Below are 16,126 nucleotides of genomic sequence, written 5' to 3'. Positions count from 1 at the left end.
GTAGCGACAAAGTGCCACTATCAAGGACAACAACTGATGCACCCCCAGATGGACCAATCAGGCATCAAATACCAAAGGACTCCTCCAGAAACCAGCTGACACATTCCTTGCCTGAAATGAAGGGGAAGGTTGCAGATGAACAAACTCCTCACCAATGGCTGAAAGAATGCCTCATATGCCTCATATTGTTCAAGAGACCAAGACTTCAGTAGAAGCATGAGCCTAGGAGCTGAAATAACACCAGGCACAGCTTGAAGAATGGTGTTGAAACTGAAACAATGCCGCATGGAAGCAATGTTGGCTCCACCAATGCAAAACGTCATGAGGTAACAGTTAGCAAAAAAAATAAAAGGACAGAATCCCCAAAATAGACACCAAAAGAGAAGGTTAAGGGATATAAGAGATGAAACGAGCACAGGCAATGACATACTGCCACCACAGAGAGAAAGAGAGTGAGAGAGTGGAACACCAATAATCCAATCACCTCCTTGCCACAAAAATGGTGAAGACCAGTGTCGGAAATTCCAGACACAAACAGCAGAACAATGGAAACCATGCCCACGTTTTGGCAAAGGGCCAAAAGAGCTGGAAAAAAAGTCCAAACAGGCCTCCAAGGAGACAAAGATCACCTTCTGAATATGACTCCAGAATGGACAACACGCAAACCAACAACTGAAACAGGAGAAAGAGGCAAATGATACACCACCTCAATCAGTCACGCCAAAATGTATCCACTGCGAGAGCCACAAGATTTGGGAAAAGAGCCACTTAGGAGGGAAGTAGCCAGCTCTACAACAACATGAAGGGGATCATCACAGGTGACCGAATGTCTCGCAAACCCAATAGAGGAAGTGGTCATGACATCCCATTCCATGCAAGAACAGAAATGAGGGGACCCATCCAAGAGAATGTCACACACACCCCACACACGAATTGCAATGAGGATCATACCCCCAAAATATAAAAACAAAGCTACATGAAGAGACCAACTCCAAAGTTAGGACTGAGCAAACCCTTACGGTCCAAGGAATGAACCACTGGGGAGCAAGTGGAAAGTAGTTGAAACCTAGAGGAAGCTAAACTCTCCACAGAGCCTGTCACACAGCTGCAAACACAAGAACCAAGTTGCACACCCAATAAAACGGCCCTGACTACTGACCCTGGAAGGGCAGTCGAGTATTAATCACAAAACCTCAACCTTGCGTCGAGGTGATTGTGAATACATTGAATGACAGGAGAAGAATGGCGCCACAAAACCCAGGACCCAAAAGCCCAAAGGGAAGTGGCAATGAAAGAACCAACAAAGGACTGCAACAAGGGCACCAGAGGCACAGACAGCTGCAATGGAGCAACCACATGCTAGGCAAATGCCTGGGTTCGGAAAAAATCTGCAAAGTCACCCATGAAAGGACGTGAGTCAGCCAGCCAGGATAAACAGGGAACTAAACATCACAGATAAGAAGCCAAAGCAGACCCAGACCAGATGGAGCCTGGAGCCAGCAAGAAAGCAATGATTGAACTCTGCAAAAGGAAACCAAAAAGGCAAACGGAAATAAACCCTGGGGAAAGTACCGAGAAAAATTAGAACGTCTAATAATGGAGGAAGGAAAAATCCCCTCAAAGGAGCAAGAGACCTCCCACTGAAGAAATCAATGTCCAAGATGGGTTGAAAGACACCCATGAACCCTTCTTCATGTAATGACTGGTAATTGATGTCTACGTTTTTGTTGTTATTACTCTAAAAAAAATTCTTAGTTAAAATACCAGTTTGTTTTATTTTTGCCAATTTTTATGTTTTATTTGTAAGTGTTTGCAAGCATGTTAAATTGACCATTAGTAAATGTGTATGCTTCTGTGTGTGTAAAGTTTTCCCACGTGTTTTTGTGAGAGTAGTATCCCTGCATCCCACAAGGACAGAGAGGGGCTAGACTCCACACACAGAGGGTGTGATGTGGGCTCATGAGGTTAGTTATCTTAGTTATATCAGTGTACAGTACTAGAGTACAATCGTCTATCTGGTGAATGATTATTTATTTACCATTGAGATTATTTACCATTGTATTACGTCGTATTTCTTGTGTCCTTTAATATATGTAATGTATGCACCCTGTTCGTTTGTTTGAGTCCCGCCAATTCAAAGATATGGTGCCGGCCCTGAGTGTTTACTCTCATGTTCGAGGTGTTTATAATAATTTATAATAAATAGACTTTATTTATAATAATTTATAACAAATAGACTTAAAAGTCTATAAAATAGACTTATTTTATACAAACTTTTTTTATAAAATAAGTCTATAATAAATATTATAAAATAAAGTTCATAATAATCACTTGTTCTATATTTATGATTTAAAGTAGAAAAGGAGGATCTGTTTAATTCTTATTGTTGAGCTTATTAATCAAACTTTCTCCATTATGTCTCCCCAACCCTTTTGCATTGGGCAAAGCAAAGGGCCCTGAAAGCCAGTCATGATGGCCCAGAAGCAGAACTTTATTCAATGTATAATGCCCAGGACATAAAGGAGAAAAGGAGGTCAAGAATAATAGATCTGAGGAAGAGTGTGGTTGTGAAGGCAAAGCTCCACATCACCAACAGGAAGAGACAGCTCAACTGCCTCCACTGTTGAATTAGATGGGACCACCCCCAAAAAAGGCCAGGCAAAAAAAAAAAAAAGAAAGTAAATCCTGCTCTGACTTTGAACACCACAGAAACAATGGAGCCTGAAGTAGGAGGTGGGGGAGAATGAAACAGAGCAAAGCACATCTGCAATGGAGTTAGTGGGCATGTAGCATAGGCGGAGCACACCAATGCCCAGGAACCAACTCCAGGGCATCCAAAGGAGCATCCAGTTGCAAAACCATGAACATGGGAACTCCACTAGTGAAGCATCAGCTACCTGGCAAGCCTCAGAATGAGAAGCAAGCCGAGAAGAAAAAGAGATGCTATGTGCACTTACAACATAGGACCCTAGTATCATTGACTCAACAGGCAGTATGGCAGAGAGGGAGACAATGATTGCTGGCCAGTACAATGACCAATGAGACCTCAACAACTTGCAGACTTTTGCAAACAGAGTGGCAGATGATTGGAACAAGTCAGAAGGTGGAGGCCTAAACCATCAGTAGTTTCAAAGCATTATAGGACAGAGTATTGGGAAGACGGGACACCCCGATTGTAGCTCTCATCCTGTAACCACACTTGGATAATTACACTTAGGTAATAATTATCTAGCAAGCCAAACTTTTCAAGTTGAACCATAACAAATCACACCATTGATCTGCATGGAAATTGCCAGAGCCTGAAGGAAGTTAGCCAAGCACGACACCCAGGCACTAGGGATGCTCGCTGAAAGTAGACAGTGAATGCAGCTTGTGAACAATGCAGGTATGAAGGGCATCCACAACATGCGGTATTAACTAAATGCATGTTCACATCAATGCACCCCACTCACAACCAACCAGAATATCCCAGTCTCCTAAGCAGAGAAGCCAAGTAACCATACACAGCACAGGGCAAGGCATTCAACCCTGGTGGTCAGGCCTCAAAGGGATGAACTCCAGAATACACCAGAGAAGTAACTGTCAATGCTGGGGCAGTGCTAAACAAGCACCCAGGGAAGTGAACCCCAAGCTCATGCATCAAAAAGTTCAAGACGAACCATGTCCACTCCTCCAACCTAGAAAACATGAATATGAAGCATATGCCAAAAAAAAAAAAAAAAAGAAAGAAAAAAAAAAAAAGGCCCCTGCAACATCTGAAGTCCAAAGGATGGCCGGCACATAGTCTAAGCAGCAGCAGGGCTTGCATAACTGATGAAGACCAAGGAAACCACTAGTATGCAATGTTACACCACTACATCAACTCTTAGACTGGGCATGCTGACGGGAGACATCTCCCGTCACGCAGGGTGCAGTCGCACCTCCACAGGTCTCCAGTATCATTTATTGATACTGGAAATGGCTCAAAAGGGCCACCACTTATGGGCTATTTATGCCCAAGCCACCTTTTGGGTGGCTTAATCTTCTCTCTCTCTCTGGGCATGGAGTCGGCTGTCTGCAGGGGCTTTAGGCTGCAGGATGGAGGATATCAGTACAAATGAATTTACTCTAGCTACACTGAATTGCTTATTTTTGCCTTAATAGTCCATGGAGCCATTTGGCTGTTTTGCCACTTTGCTTTCTATGAACCTTGGTGTAAAGTCTGCAAAGCTTCGCTGACTTTCTGGATGCTTTCTCAGTGGGGAGACAATATTACGTCCCCACACTCTGCACCTCTGTGAGGGTGCCAGGTTCTGGCTCTGGTCAAGTACAAGCCACTCAGGCAATTGCCTGGGGTGCCACGTGCTAGAGGGTACTACGTCATGTGATTGGGATCTTCCAAATACAAAGGAAAAATTTGAAAATATTAAACAAAAAGAAATAAGCCAAAATGCTAAAATTTCTTGTGGAGAAAGATTTTTGAGATGGATTATTAATTCTTTCTGTTACGGTGATCAAACTGTGAAAAACAATTCAAATTAAGTAAAAGTAGGTGAAAGCTAGAATATACACAGTTTGCTCCATACACAGTTCGAACTGTTTTCTTTAACTTATATACTGTATTGTAATAAATTCTTTATTCCTACATTTGCCATTTTTCTCCTTGTGACAATTCTTTTAAATTGTATTTGTAAGGACACCAAAGTTCAGCCTGCCCAGGGTGCCAACAACCCTAGGACTGGTCTTGGCTCTGGTCCCCAGAAAGCCAAATAGAACTTCCATGACTGATGGGACCCAGTAGTGGGAAGCCATCTCAATGAGATGGTTGACTAGACTGGAAGGAAAGAAAATGGAGGAAGATTCTGAAACAATAAGGGAGAACGAAAATACATTTAGAATGGCCGAAGAAATTTTCTAAGAATTTTCCAAGAGAAAGAAAATATAAAGCTCCATTCAAGCACAAGCAGAATGCCATCCATAACACCAAGAAGAGATATATGCAGGGAGGCCAAATCCATCACAAAGAGTAGAAAAAACCCACATCAGCTGCCATCATTTGCAACCAAACAACACATGCACATCATCTTAAGACACAGAAAGCCCTTCAAGGCCAACCAGGCCATCAGCAAAGAGGATTGCAATGGTAGCTAACACCAAAATTTCCATGGCACTCGGCATCAATTCAAGGGGGCAACAATAATGAAGAAGTAAACAAGAGGAAGGATCTGAGCAAAGCCTACCACCACCCAGAGAAGCAACCACAACAGAAATGTAAACACACTCACCTGTGATGGTGGAACAAATTACTAGAATGAAACACTGGTATAAACCACCAATCATTGAAGAAATGCTAATATTTTAAGAAACATTAAAGAACAAGGGCGGGAAGCAAACAACTGTTGCTATAAGGGAAAAGGCCACAGCACATACTCACAAGGCATCCTGACAATGCCAGCGAGCAACAGCTCACACAGAAGCCAAACAACAAAAAATATTGCACACCTAAGAATGAAGTACCGCTGAACCCAAAAATAGAAACATATATAGTAGAATAACGGGAATATCCAACGAAGTAAAAATAAAAAATCTGAAACAGCCAGAGAAGACAATAGCAAAAATTCTAGCTTTAAATTGGGTGGGAGATCCAGCATAACCCAACCAATAGAGAAGCTGAGATAATAAAACTTCCTGATACATGGGAATGGGCTGCTTGGGCAGTTAAAAATGGGCAGACATGCCAGGAGAATGGAAAACATTGTCAGCTAACCAAGCACCTGGTCCTGAGAATTAGATAATGAGGAAAGTTGTACAAAACTATGAGAATCACAATGTGACCCAAACACAAACTTAGCTAAAGTGCAAGATCTGAAAACACACAAGAGTCAAGGCAAGGCACAACACCTTACCTTACCTAGAGGTTACCTTGTGGTACTTTCGGGGCTTAGCATCACCGTGGACCGGTCGTCGACCAGGCCTCTTGGTTGCTGGACTGGTCAACCAGGCTGTTGGATGCAGCTGCTCGTAGCCTGACGTACGAATCACAGCCTTGTTGATCAGGTATCCTTTGGAGGTGTTTATCCAGTTCTCTCTTGTACACTGTGAGGGGTCAGCCAGTTATGCCCCTTATGTGTAGTCGAAGCGTGTTGAACAGTCTCGGGCCTCTGATGTTGATAGAGTTCTCTCTCTGAGTACCTGTTGCACCTCTGCTTTCCAATGGGGGTATTCTGCACATCCTGCCATACCTCCTGGTCTCATGTGATGTTATTTCTGTGTGCATGTTTGGGACCATCCCCTCTACTATTTTCCACATGTAAATTATTATGTATCTCTCCCGCCTGTGTTAAAGGGAATACAGATTTAGGCTCTTTAGTTGGTCCCAGTAGTTTAGATGTTTTACTGAGTGGATTCTAGCAGTAAAGGATCTCTGCACGCTCTCCAGGTCAGCAATTTCTCCAGCTTTGAAACGGGCTGTCATTGTGCAGCAGTATTCCACTCTAGAGAGCACTAGCGTTTTGAAAAGAATCATCATCGGTACTGTATAGCATCTCTAGTGTGAAAATTTCTTGTTATCCAGCCCGTCATTTTTCTTGCAGTTGTGACGGCTACTTTATTGTGTTCTTTAAAGGTAAAGTCTTCCAACATGAGTACACCCAGATCCTATACATTGCCTTTTCGTTCTATGTTATGATTTGCCTGAGTTTTGTACGTGGTTTCCGTTTTTTTATTTTCATTTTTTCCGTAGCGCATGAGCTGGAACTTATCTTCGTTAAACACCATATTATTTTCTGTAGCCCACAGAAAGACCTGATCTACATCTGATTGGAGGTTTGCTAACACACATTAGCAAGCAAAGAATCTCCCATTGGTGATAAAAATCCTAAGCTCTACCTGAAAGCAAGGCAACTCTATATGGGGTGATCTGCAGGGAAGTAACTCCAACTCCACAAAAAAGATAATTCTGATTAGAGAATCATTCATGTTAGAGTAGGAGTAACCATTTTGGAAGACTTTACTCTTATAAACATGACAAAGTAGCCATCACAACTGCAAGAAAAATGACAGGTTGGATAACATGTACCTTTCAAACAGGAAATGCCATGCCAATGATGATACTTTTTAAGACACTAGTGCTCTCTAGACTAGAATATTGTTGCACACTAACGGCTCCAATCCAAGCTGGGGAAATTGCTGACCTGGAGACTATGCAAAGAGCTTTTTCTGCTAGAAGCTACTCAATAAAACATATAAATTATTGGGCTGCTTACAAATTTGAAATCTGTATCCCCTAGAGTGCAGGTGGGAGAGATATATAATTTACACTTGGAAAATACTAGAAGGACTGATTTCTGTGTGCAGATTTTGAATAATATCACATGAGACCAAAAGGCAAGCAGTCGCATCTAACAGCTGATTGACTAGACCACCAACCAGGCGGTCTGGTTGGAGACCGGGCTGCGGGGACATTTATCCTCAGAATTATTGACAGGTAATCAGTAGGTAATTCAAGAATCATATATTAAAAAAAAAAATTACAAATCAGTAGTCCTGCAAGGAACAATAATCCCACAAAACACCAATAATTAGTTTCAGTAAGCATCAATAAGATCCAAGCAAGGACCCAATACTGGCAGTGCACCAGCAAAGTGGGTGGTTTATCAGGACCCAAAGTCATCTGGTTTGCCCATCCACTGCCAAATATCATTTGTATCTTTTCCTAATTTTATTTATCATTTTCTAGTAGTGCTTAGCTTTGCTTTACAAATATTTTTTGAACAGTTTTAAGATAGAACTATGGTCCCCATACTCCCCTTCACTCCGTTACACAAGCCAAATTCTGGTCCTGGTTCCTAATAGACCTACAAAAGTCCCGGGCTTAGTACGATTTGAAGACTTAGTGGTACAGTACCAGTGTTTAAGCGTAAGGGTTGCTACTTAGGAGGGGTCAGCCTAGCTGGAACAGTTTTTAACCCCCCAAAATGATATCTCACACCAACCAAATGCAGAATGTAAATATACAATCAAACTACAGTACTGGTATTACATACATACATTTATGAGAATATTACAACCACATCATCAAATTTGCAGATGACACTAAGATCTATGTTAAAGTTTGAAGTGAAGGTGATATTTAGACTTTACAAAGAGAAATACATGAACTCCACAAATGGTCAGATGACTAGCAAATGCTTTTTAATGTAGATAAATGTAAGGTCTTACATGTGGGGTGCAACTACCAAACTGACAACACTACCTTACAACAGATAGATGAAGAAAATGACCTTGGCATCAGAATCCATCTTTCATTAAAAGTTACACAACAAGTGGGAGCAGCAGTAAAAAAAATGAACCGAACCTTTGACCAAACCAAACCTTTTGACCATTGACCGAACCTAGACCTTTGAAAAGCCACTGGCTTCCTGTGCTCATCGAGGCCACTAGTGTTGGTGGCCCTCGGGTAAATTCAGGTAAATTTAATGAATGACGTAGATGTGATTCCGTAACATAAGAGGTAAGCCAAAGGTATACAAAAATTTTATCCCCTAATTAAACTTTAGTATTATCAATAAAAAAAAATCATAGCCAGAGGTAAATCAACATTTGTCAACGCACCTGCAGCATTTTTGAGGACGGTCATGCACTGTGTGTGTTCACCCTGCTCTGCCAAGTCTAAGGCTGTAAGTCCATTGGCATCCTTAGCCAAAAGGTCAGCACCATGGTCAAGCAGCAAGCGGATGTTCTCCACTGCTCCATGTTCTGAGGCTATATGCAGACAAGTCTGAAACACATCATTATTACCAAATTATGAGGGCAATGTAAGGAAAGAAGTACAATACTGTATAAAGATACTCATGATACAATAAATGATACACATACAGTATAGTAATTGCTAACTGCCCCTTAGTCATGAGTTATACTTTCAACCTAATAGTCCCAGTACAATATTGTACTTCAAATGACCTCTCACACATTCCTAGCTCCAGTTACACTTAAAACGAAATAAAATGCATAAAAATTCAGCATTGAATGTAATGAAACATCATTTTCTGGTGGGTTTCTTGGCAGCTCCTCGGTGCTAGCTGCCAGGATAGCTCTGCATGTATCATGCCACACCAGTCCTTGGAAATTCAGAGTATCACCTATTGCAGACCAGGTGCCAAAACCTGGTCTCAAATAGGACTCGCTCACATTTCTCTAGGTGTCTTGCATTTTCCCATCTCCAGATGACTCATGCTCCTCCAGAACCTCCTTGATCTTTAAGTCATGTGTTGATGTTCTTGTCCTTTCTTTGCTTTCTGCTTTCCCCATTTTGCTTCTGACTACAGGGTTGAGGCCTGAAATATACCAGGAGTGGGTTCTAGGAGTTCTTCTACTCCCAAAGCCCAGCCTGGGGCCAGGCTTGACTTGTGATAACTTGGTCCAACAGGCTGTTGCCCACAGACCCACACATCCACTACAACCAGGTTGGTCCAGAACTTCTGTTTCATCTTGAACATTTCTGCTGTTGTACCAGCAATATTTTGTTATGCTTGCTGGAAGGATATTGAATAGCGATTAATCTCTGATGGTCATACAGTGTTCTCTAATTGTACCTATGGCACCCCCTGCTCTTCACCAGGTCTATTCTGCATTTCCTACCATATTTTTTCGCTCCAGTATGTTATTTTACTGTGAAAATTTGGGACCTGGCCTTCCAGTATTTAAGCAGCCCATCCTCTTGTTTAGATAGTGTTTATAATAACAATATACAGTATTGACATAATGGACAACTAGAAAGTAGAATTTTAGACAAACTGGAAAGTTTTTTTTATTTATGTTTCTAATAAAACTTATCTTAACCTAACCATCCTAGGCCTAATACTGTACACATTATCTGAGGCCTAATATAGTACATATGTGCTATAATTGGTCTAAGAATATTGAAGTTTGGCTTTTCCCAGACTCTCAAAAGTGAATAGTATTAAAATATACTATGTAATTATCCATTACATCAATATATATGTACAAAAGTCTACATAGTTTCAAAAAGTACTATCTAGACAGGAGGATAAGAACATAAGAACAAAGGTAACTGCAGAAGGCCTATTGGCCCATATGAGGCAGCTCCTATCTATAACCACCCAATCCCACTCATATACATGTCCAACCCGCGCTTGAAACAATCGAGGGACCCCACCTCCACCACGTTACGCGGTAATTGGTTCCACAAATCAACAACCCTGTTACCAAACCAGTAACTGGGCTGCATTAAGTGATACTTCTAATGTCCTTTCTAGAGAGTGCATTTTGAGACCTTTGATACAGTCCCAATACAGTGGAACCTCGGTTGTTGAATGCCCGTTTTCAAATTTTTCGGTTCTTGAGCTAAATTTCTTAAAAATTTGACTCAGTACCAGAGATTTGCCTCAGTGCTCTATTTTGTTGATACACGTATGGGCCAACCGACCGTGTGGTGTGCCTCAGTTTACAAGTGTCTCCCGCCTAGTGGCGAACACGCTTGAATTCTTCGTGAAGAATTTCATTGTTTTTGTGCTTTTTTGTTTTTTTAACACAGACAAGTGTTAAAACATAGCGAAAAACAAGTGTCTATTAACAAATTCTTAGTAAGACAAGCAAGCAGTGAGCCACAACCAGATCCTAGTGGTATACTTGCAAAACGTAAGAGAAAGTACCCTAGAAATGTTATCACTTCTGTTATAATGGAAGGGGACTCGCCTTCCAAACACCTCTCTTCATCCCCCTTCCTCACTGTTTTCCATATGCCAACAAGAGTCTTCAATAAAGGTAAGATATAATTGTACATACTGTAGTACAAAATATAAGTACCCTGTAGTAGTAAATATAAAATGTATTTTTAAGTTAATATTTTTGGGGGTGTGGAACAAATTAATTCAATTACCATTATTTCTTATGGGAAAATTCGTTTCGGTTTTCGAACCGTCTCTGGGGACGAATTAAATTAAAAAACAGAGGTACCAGCAGAGTGTTACCTAGCAGTAAAATAGGTACCTGGGTGTTAGTCAGCTGTCACGGGCTGCTTCCTAGGGGTGGAGGCCTGGTCGAGGACCGGGCCGCGGGGACACTAAAGCCCCGAAATAATCTCAAGATAACCTCCAGATAACCACTGTAGTTTGGGTGCTTTATCATTTGAGTGTGTGCTGTATATGCTCTATGTATTTCCTCTATTTCATAAATATTTCCTGCTTTGAAAGTGGAAGCAAATACCAAACAGTACTCAAGGCGAGAAAGCAAAAGTGATTTTAAAAGTAGGATCAATGTACCTGTAGTTGCATCCCTGGATTTGAAGGTTTTCGTAATCTATCCTGTCATTTTCCTGGTTAATCATATATTTATTATGATCACTAAAAGTTAGGTGGTCTGACATTATTATTCTCAGATGCTTTGCATGTTGTTATCCCGTGTATGGGTGAATTCTGTCTTGTACTTATATTTCGTTTTAAGTTCTTCAATTTGTTTATTCCTATGTACCAGGAATTTATCACTGCTAATGTTGTTTTCTGCTTCCCAATCAAAGACTTCATTAATATTAGCTACCAGTTTTCAACATCATCTATAGAAGTAATTTTCATGCTGATTTTTGTATTATCTGCAAAGGATAACACAAAGCTGTGACTTGTACTTTTGTCTCCATCTGAGATAAGAATGAGAAAGAGCAGTGGTGCAAGGACTGTGCTCTGGGGAACACAAGCTGGGGAACACAGAACATGATGTGGTGACGATGCTGTGTTCCCCCCACAAGAGCTGTGGGGAACACAGCTCTTGGACATTATTTTGTTTGATGGGCAATTAAATATCCATTATGGGCTATCGCTCACTAGTTAAATTTATCAATTGCAAAGTCTGTGTAAACAACTCTGCATTTTTTCTTTTAATACTTGTGTAATTTTGTTCCTGTGGTGAAAGGCAGGATCACTAATTGTGAAAGGCAGGATCTTCCACTCTAAGTACATGTTGTAATTACCTAAGTGTAGTTACAAGATGAGAGCTATCTTCTTGAGGTTATCTTGAGATGATTTCGGGGCTTTAGTGTCCCCGCGGCCCGGTCCTCGACCAGGCCTCCACCCCCAGGAAGCAGCCCGTGACAGCTGACTAACTCCCAGGTACCTATTTACTGCTAGGTAGCAGGGGCATTCAGGGTGAAAGAAACTTTGCCCATTTGTTTCTGCCTCGTGCGGGAATCGAACCCGCGCCACAGAATTACGAGTCCTGCTCGCTAGCCACCAGGCTACGAGGCCCCCAAATGCCCCCATGAGCTACACTCATGGTGTCCCGTCTTCCCAGCAATCTTTGTCATATAACAAAAGATAGCATTCCTGTCATCTTTGTCATCATAACTGTCCTCATCATAGACCTGCGGATTGTGAAATCACGGAGGACGCTCCCCCACTTTGACTACTGTGGGTCCTAAAAATACTTTTGGTCATTGGGTAGAACTCTGGACTGCGTTGTTTCATAAAGCACAAAAATAAATACCACTTAATATCTTTATAGTCCCCATTGAAAATGTATTTTGAAATCAAATATGCTTGTTATGAAACAAACTAGAATAATTTATGATACAGTACTGTAATTAGATTTATACACTGGTAATACTGTAATAATATGCACCGATACAAAATGAATACAGTGCATACAGCAAATTAGAAATGTGCCAATATACTTGTGTCGGTGACATCACCCTATTTTCTGAAATGTCGATATCAGTAAAATTTCAACAATACTTCGAATATATTATATTATATTATATTATATTTATTATATATATATATATATATATATATATATATATATATATATATATATATATATATTTATATATTTATATATTTATATATTATATACAGATGGGGATAGTTCAACATCTGAAGAAAAAAGTTTATCATTATCGGAATATTTTACTTTGATCATACATTTTGCAGTATGATACTGGTATCATTTAATAGATAAGTATACCGGTATCAGTTAAAATATTGTACTGGTACTGGCACACCTCTTAATTAGAAATCATAACACCTAGACTATCAACAAAGAATAGTAGCACAACACTTCACTAGGCAACTAATAGGAAGCATGTTTTACCCGTCCTTCGGCTCGGGGTCCCGAGGCCATGTTAGCATCGGCCCCAGCTTGAAGGAGGATTCGGAGGCACCTGGAAGACTCGGTTGTGGCGGCTGCATGCAGTGGCGTCCGGCCCCATGCATCCCTGCAGTCCAGGTGAGCCAACTGATCACCATTTAGTAGGTCCTCAAGCAGCTCAGCATTGTCCCACAGAGCCGCCTGTAATGTGTGAAAGGATTAGTAAAAGGTTACTGCCTACTCAGAGAGTGGGGTCTCATAAAGAGCTCAGGAAATAAGAACTATCTGACTACTGCATGAATATCAGAAGCGCCAGGTTAGATATTACATTGGTCTACTGCTCCTGAATGTTATACATTTAAAGTATTTTACAATTTCACCTTACACCTTCCATCTGGGAAGAGAGTAGTGGGAAGTATTGTAGTAGTAATGATGGTTGTGATGTTATTTGTGGTAACGATTGGTGATAGTAGTGGTGGTTTGTGGTGGTGGTTGAAGCAGTGCTTGCAGTTGTAATAGTGTTTTTTGTGGTTGTTAGGTTATTTAGCACCATGTTTTCTCCACAACACAATCCGCCAAACCACTGAACATCGAGGTCCCCAACTGCTGCTGGATGAGCAGGGAAGAACAGTGAAGGAAATGGTGCCTAGTTGTCCCATCTTCAGAGGATTTGAACCCGAATCATTCCCACTTGCAACACCAGCAACCATTAAGCCACAGGGAACTGTTAATCCGTGTTTTGCTCAGAATAATAATGCCCGGGTGGTGGTGGTGGTGGTGGTGGTGGTCGTGATAGTGATGGTGGTGGTAACAGTGGTGGTGTGGTAGTAGTGACGGTCGTGGTGATAGTGATGGTGACGGTGGTGTGGTAGTGGTGGTGGTAATGGCGATAGAGATGGTGGTGGTGGTGGTAATGGCGATAGAGATGGTGGTGGTAATGGCGATAGAGATGGTGGTGGTGGTGGTAATGGCGATAGAGATGGAGATGGTGGTGGTGGTAATGGCGATAGAGATGGTGGTGGTGGTAATGGCGATAGAGATGGTGGTGGTGGTAATGGCGATAGAGATGGTGGTGGTGGTAATGGCGATAGAGATGGTGGTGGTGGTGGTGGTAATGGCGATAGAGATGGTGGTGGTGGTGGTGGTAATGGCGATAGAGATGGTGGTGGTGGTAATGGCGATAGAGATGGTGGTGGTGGTGGTGGTAATGGCGATAGAGATGGTGGTGGTGGTGGTGGTAATGGCGATAGAGATGGTGGTGGTGGTGGTGGTAATGGCGATAGAGATGGTGGTGGTGGTGATAGAGCTGGTGGTGGTAGTGGCATTAATAGTGATGGTAGTGGCAGAGTTGTGGTTGAGGTTGTAGTGTTGTGATATCTAACCAAAATTTCGCCCAGTCTGAAAATTATTACAGTTAAGTACACAACACTAATTAAAAAAATATATAAATATTTTTGAAGCTATTCTGAAATTTGGATTCCACAACTGGCAATAATTTCTCTCATTCCAAATATGACGAATTATAAAAACATTGCTCCTTTAATACTAACAAAACTATGGCGATAAGAATTTACACTATACGATACGGTTCTAAGACACACTTTACACTATACGATACGGTTCTAAGACACACTACACAAACCTAAATTGAACCGTTCAAGTATAGAAAAATATATATAACTGGTGCAAGATCATAAACAATTCATATATCATCATTTGGAAAATAATATATTGGAGGAGTTCTTTGGCTTCAATGTGGATAAAGTTAGGTGTGACTATGCTCATTTGTTTCCCCTAAGTACGTAGCAAGGTCGTCCCTTTCTCCCGAAGTGTTCGTAAGTCGCCACCAGAAGGATGGTAGGTGGTACACAGTCCTATAACAATAGGGACATTCCTTGTACCACAGTCTACAGTTTGATAGCCTTTAGCCGATACACCAAGGCATTCTCCAGATGTTATACCAACACCGAAGATTAAATACAAAACAAACCACATACCACAATACAAGGGTAGGGTGATGGTGGGTGTCAGTCCCCTACATGTGAGGGAGTGATTCCTGGATATAATGATTCCAGGGGTATAATGACGTCAGAAGCCTACACGGAGGATAACTCAGGATGTGGACAAACCTTCACTAGCACGTGGCCGGAGGTGAGCGTGGCAGCCAAGACCTGGCCGGGTTGTAGATGATATTGTCTGTTGTCAAGGTTCTCCTCTTGCTGCTGCTGCTCTTCCTCCTGTTGCTCGGCCTCCTCCTCCTCCTCCTCGAGGTCGGGAAGGGCCGTCTCCTGGTTGTGGTGGTGGTGATGGTTCAGGCCCGGTTTGAGCCTCTCTACCACCGATAGCACCATCTCCCTGAAGGAGTCCAGAAATGGCAGCTTCTGACCCTGCACAATGTCTCTCATCGTCCCGCTAAGTCACACCAAGTCTGCGTGCATGCTTAGCCTTGCACGAAATCGTGAAGAGTGCACGTTCCAGCGACGCATAGTTCATTGTCAAGTAATGTAAAAATGGTTTCCATGCTATTTACCGCCCACAACTACAGTGGGTCCAAGTCACGAATCACACATGATCGCGAGTTTTCTAATTTAATTTCGCACCTTGAAACGCCATGTCCTGGGGGAACATTTCCTCCGTCATCCTAAACATTCACACAGGTCACGGAGAGGTGATGTACACATCATATTGCCATCGCAAGTCAATTATATATAGGATAATACCATTACAATATCGTCAGTTACTGCCCCGCTCCTGTGCCAGGTAAGTTCACTACGGGCTTACCATAGCCCGTGCTACTTGGAACTTGTTCCGAGTAGCTGAATCTATAACAACAACGATACAATATCGTGGTGGTCAGACTGGCTGAGAAACCACGAGAACGCCCCACGAGTGACGAGTCGAGGACATCACACAATGAAAGGTCCACATGCACAGAGTCCACTATGGTTATATTACCACTCTCATTACCATGGTATTAATAGGTACAATAGGAAACATTGTCTACTACTATATCATTTAACCAAAATATTAAAAAGCCCTTACGGCCTAC

At 41.8% G+C, this 16,126-nt stretch overlaps 1 protein-coding gene across 4 annotated transcripts in view; it reads right to left on the bottom strand.

The window, feature by feature from the left end:
• The window catches only part of LOC138370331 (leucine-rich repeat serine/threonine-protein kinase 1-like), a 304,947-nt gene that overhangs the window by 197,880 nt on the left and 90,941 nt on the right, over positions 1-16,126 (bottom strand). The window contains exons 2-4 of one of the 4 annotated variants that reach the window (XM_069334576.1): positions 15,207-15,718; positions 13,081-13,278; positions 8,593-8,758 (exon numbers count right to left, since the gene is read on the bottom strand). In XM_069334576.1, the coding sequence (XP_069190677.1) occupies positions 8,593-8,758; positions 13,081-13,278; positions 15,207-15,482 (640 nt within the window). In that variant the 5' untranslated portion in view covers positions 15,483-15,718. Of the gene's footprint in view, positions 1-8,592; positions 8,759-13,080; positions 13,279-15,206; positions 15,719-16,126 lie in introns of those variants that run through there. The other 3 variants (XM_069334577.1, XM_069334578.1, XM_069334579.1) reach the window with 3 other exon arrangements.

Source organism: Procambarus clarkii, chromosome 31 (assembly GCF_040958095.1).
Source record: "Procambarus clarkii isolate CNS0578487 chromosome 31, FALCON_Pclarkii_2.0, whole genome shotgun sequence".
Taxonomy (NCBI): Eukaryota; Metazoa; Arthropoda; class Malacostraca; order Decapoda; family Cambaridae; genus Procambarus; species Procambarus clarkii.
The sequence above is the reverse complement of the archived record's forward strand: the minus strand, read 5'-3'. Positions and strand labels throughout refer to the sequence as shown.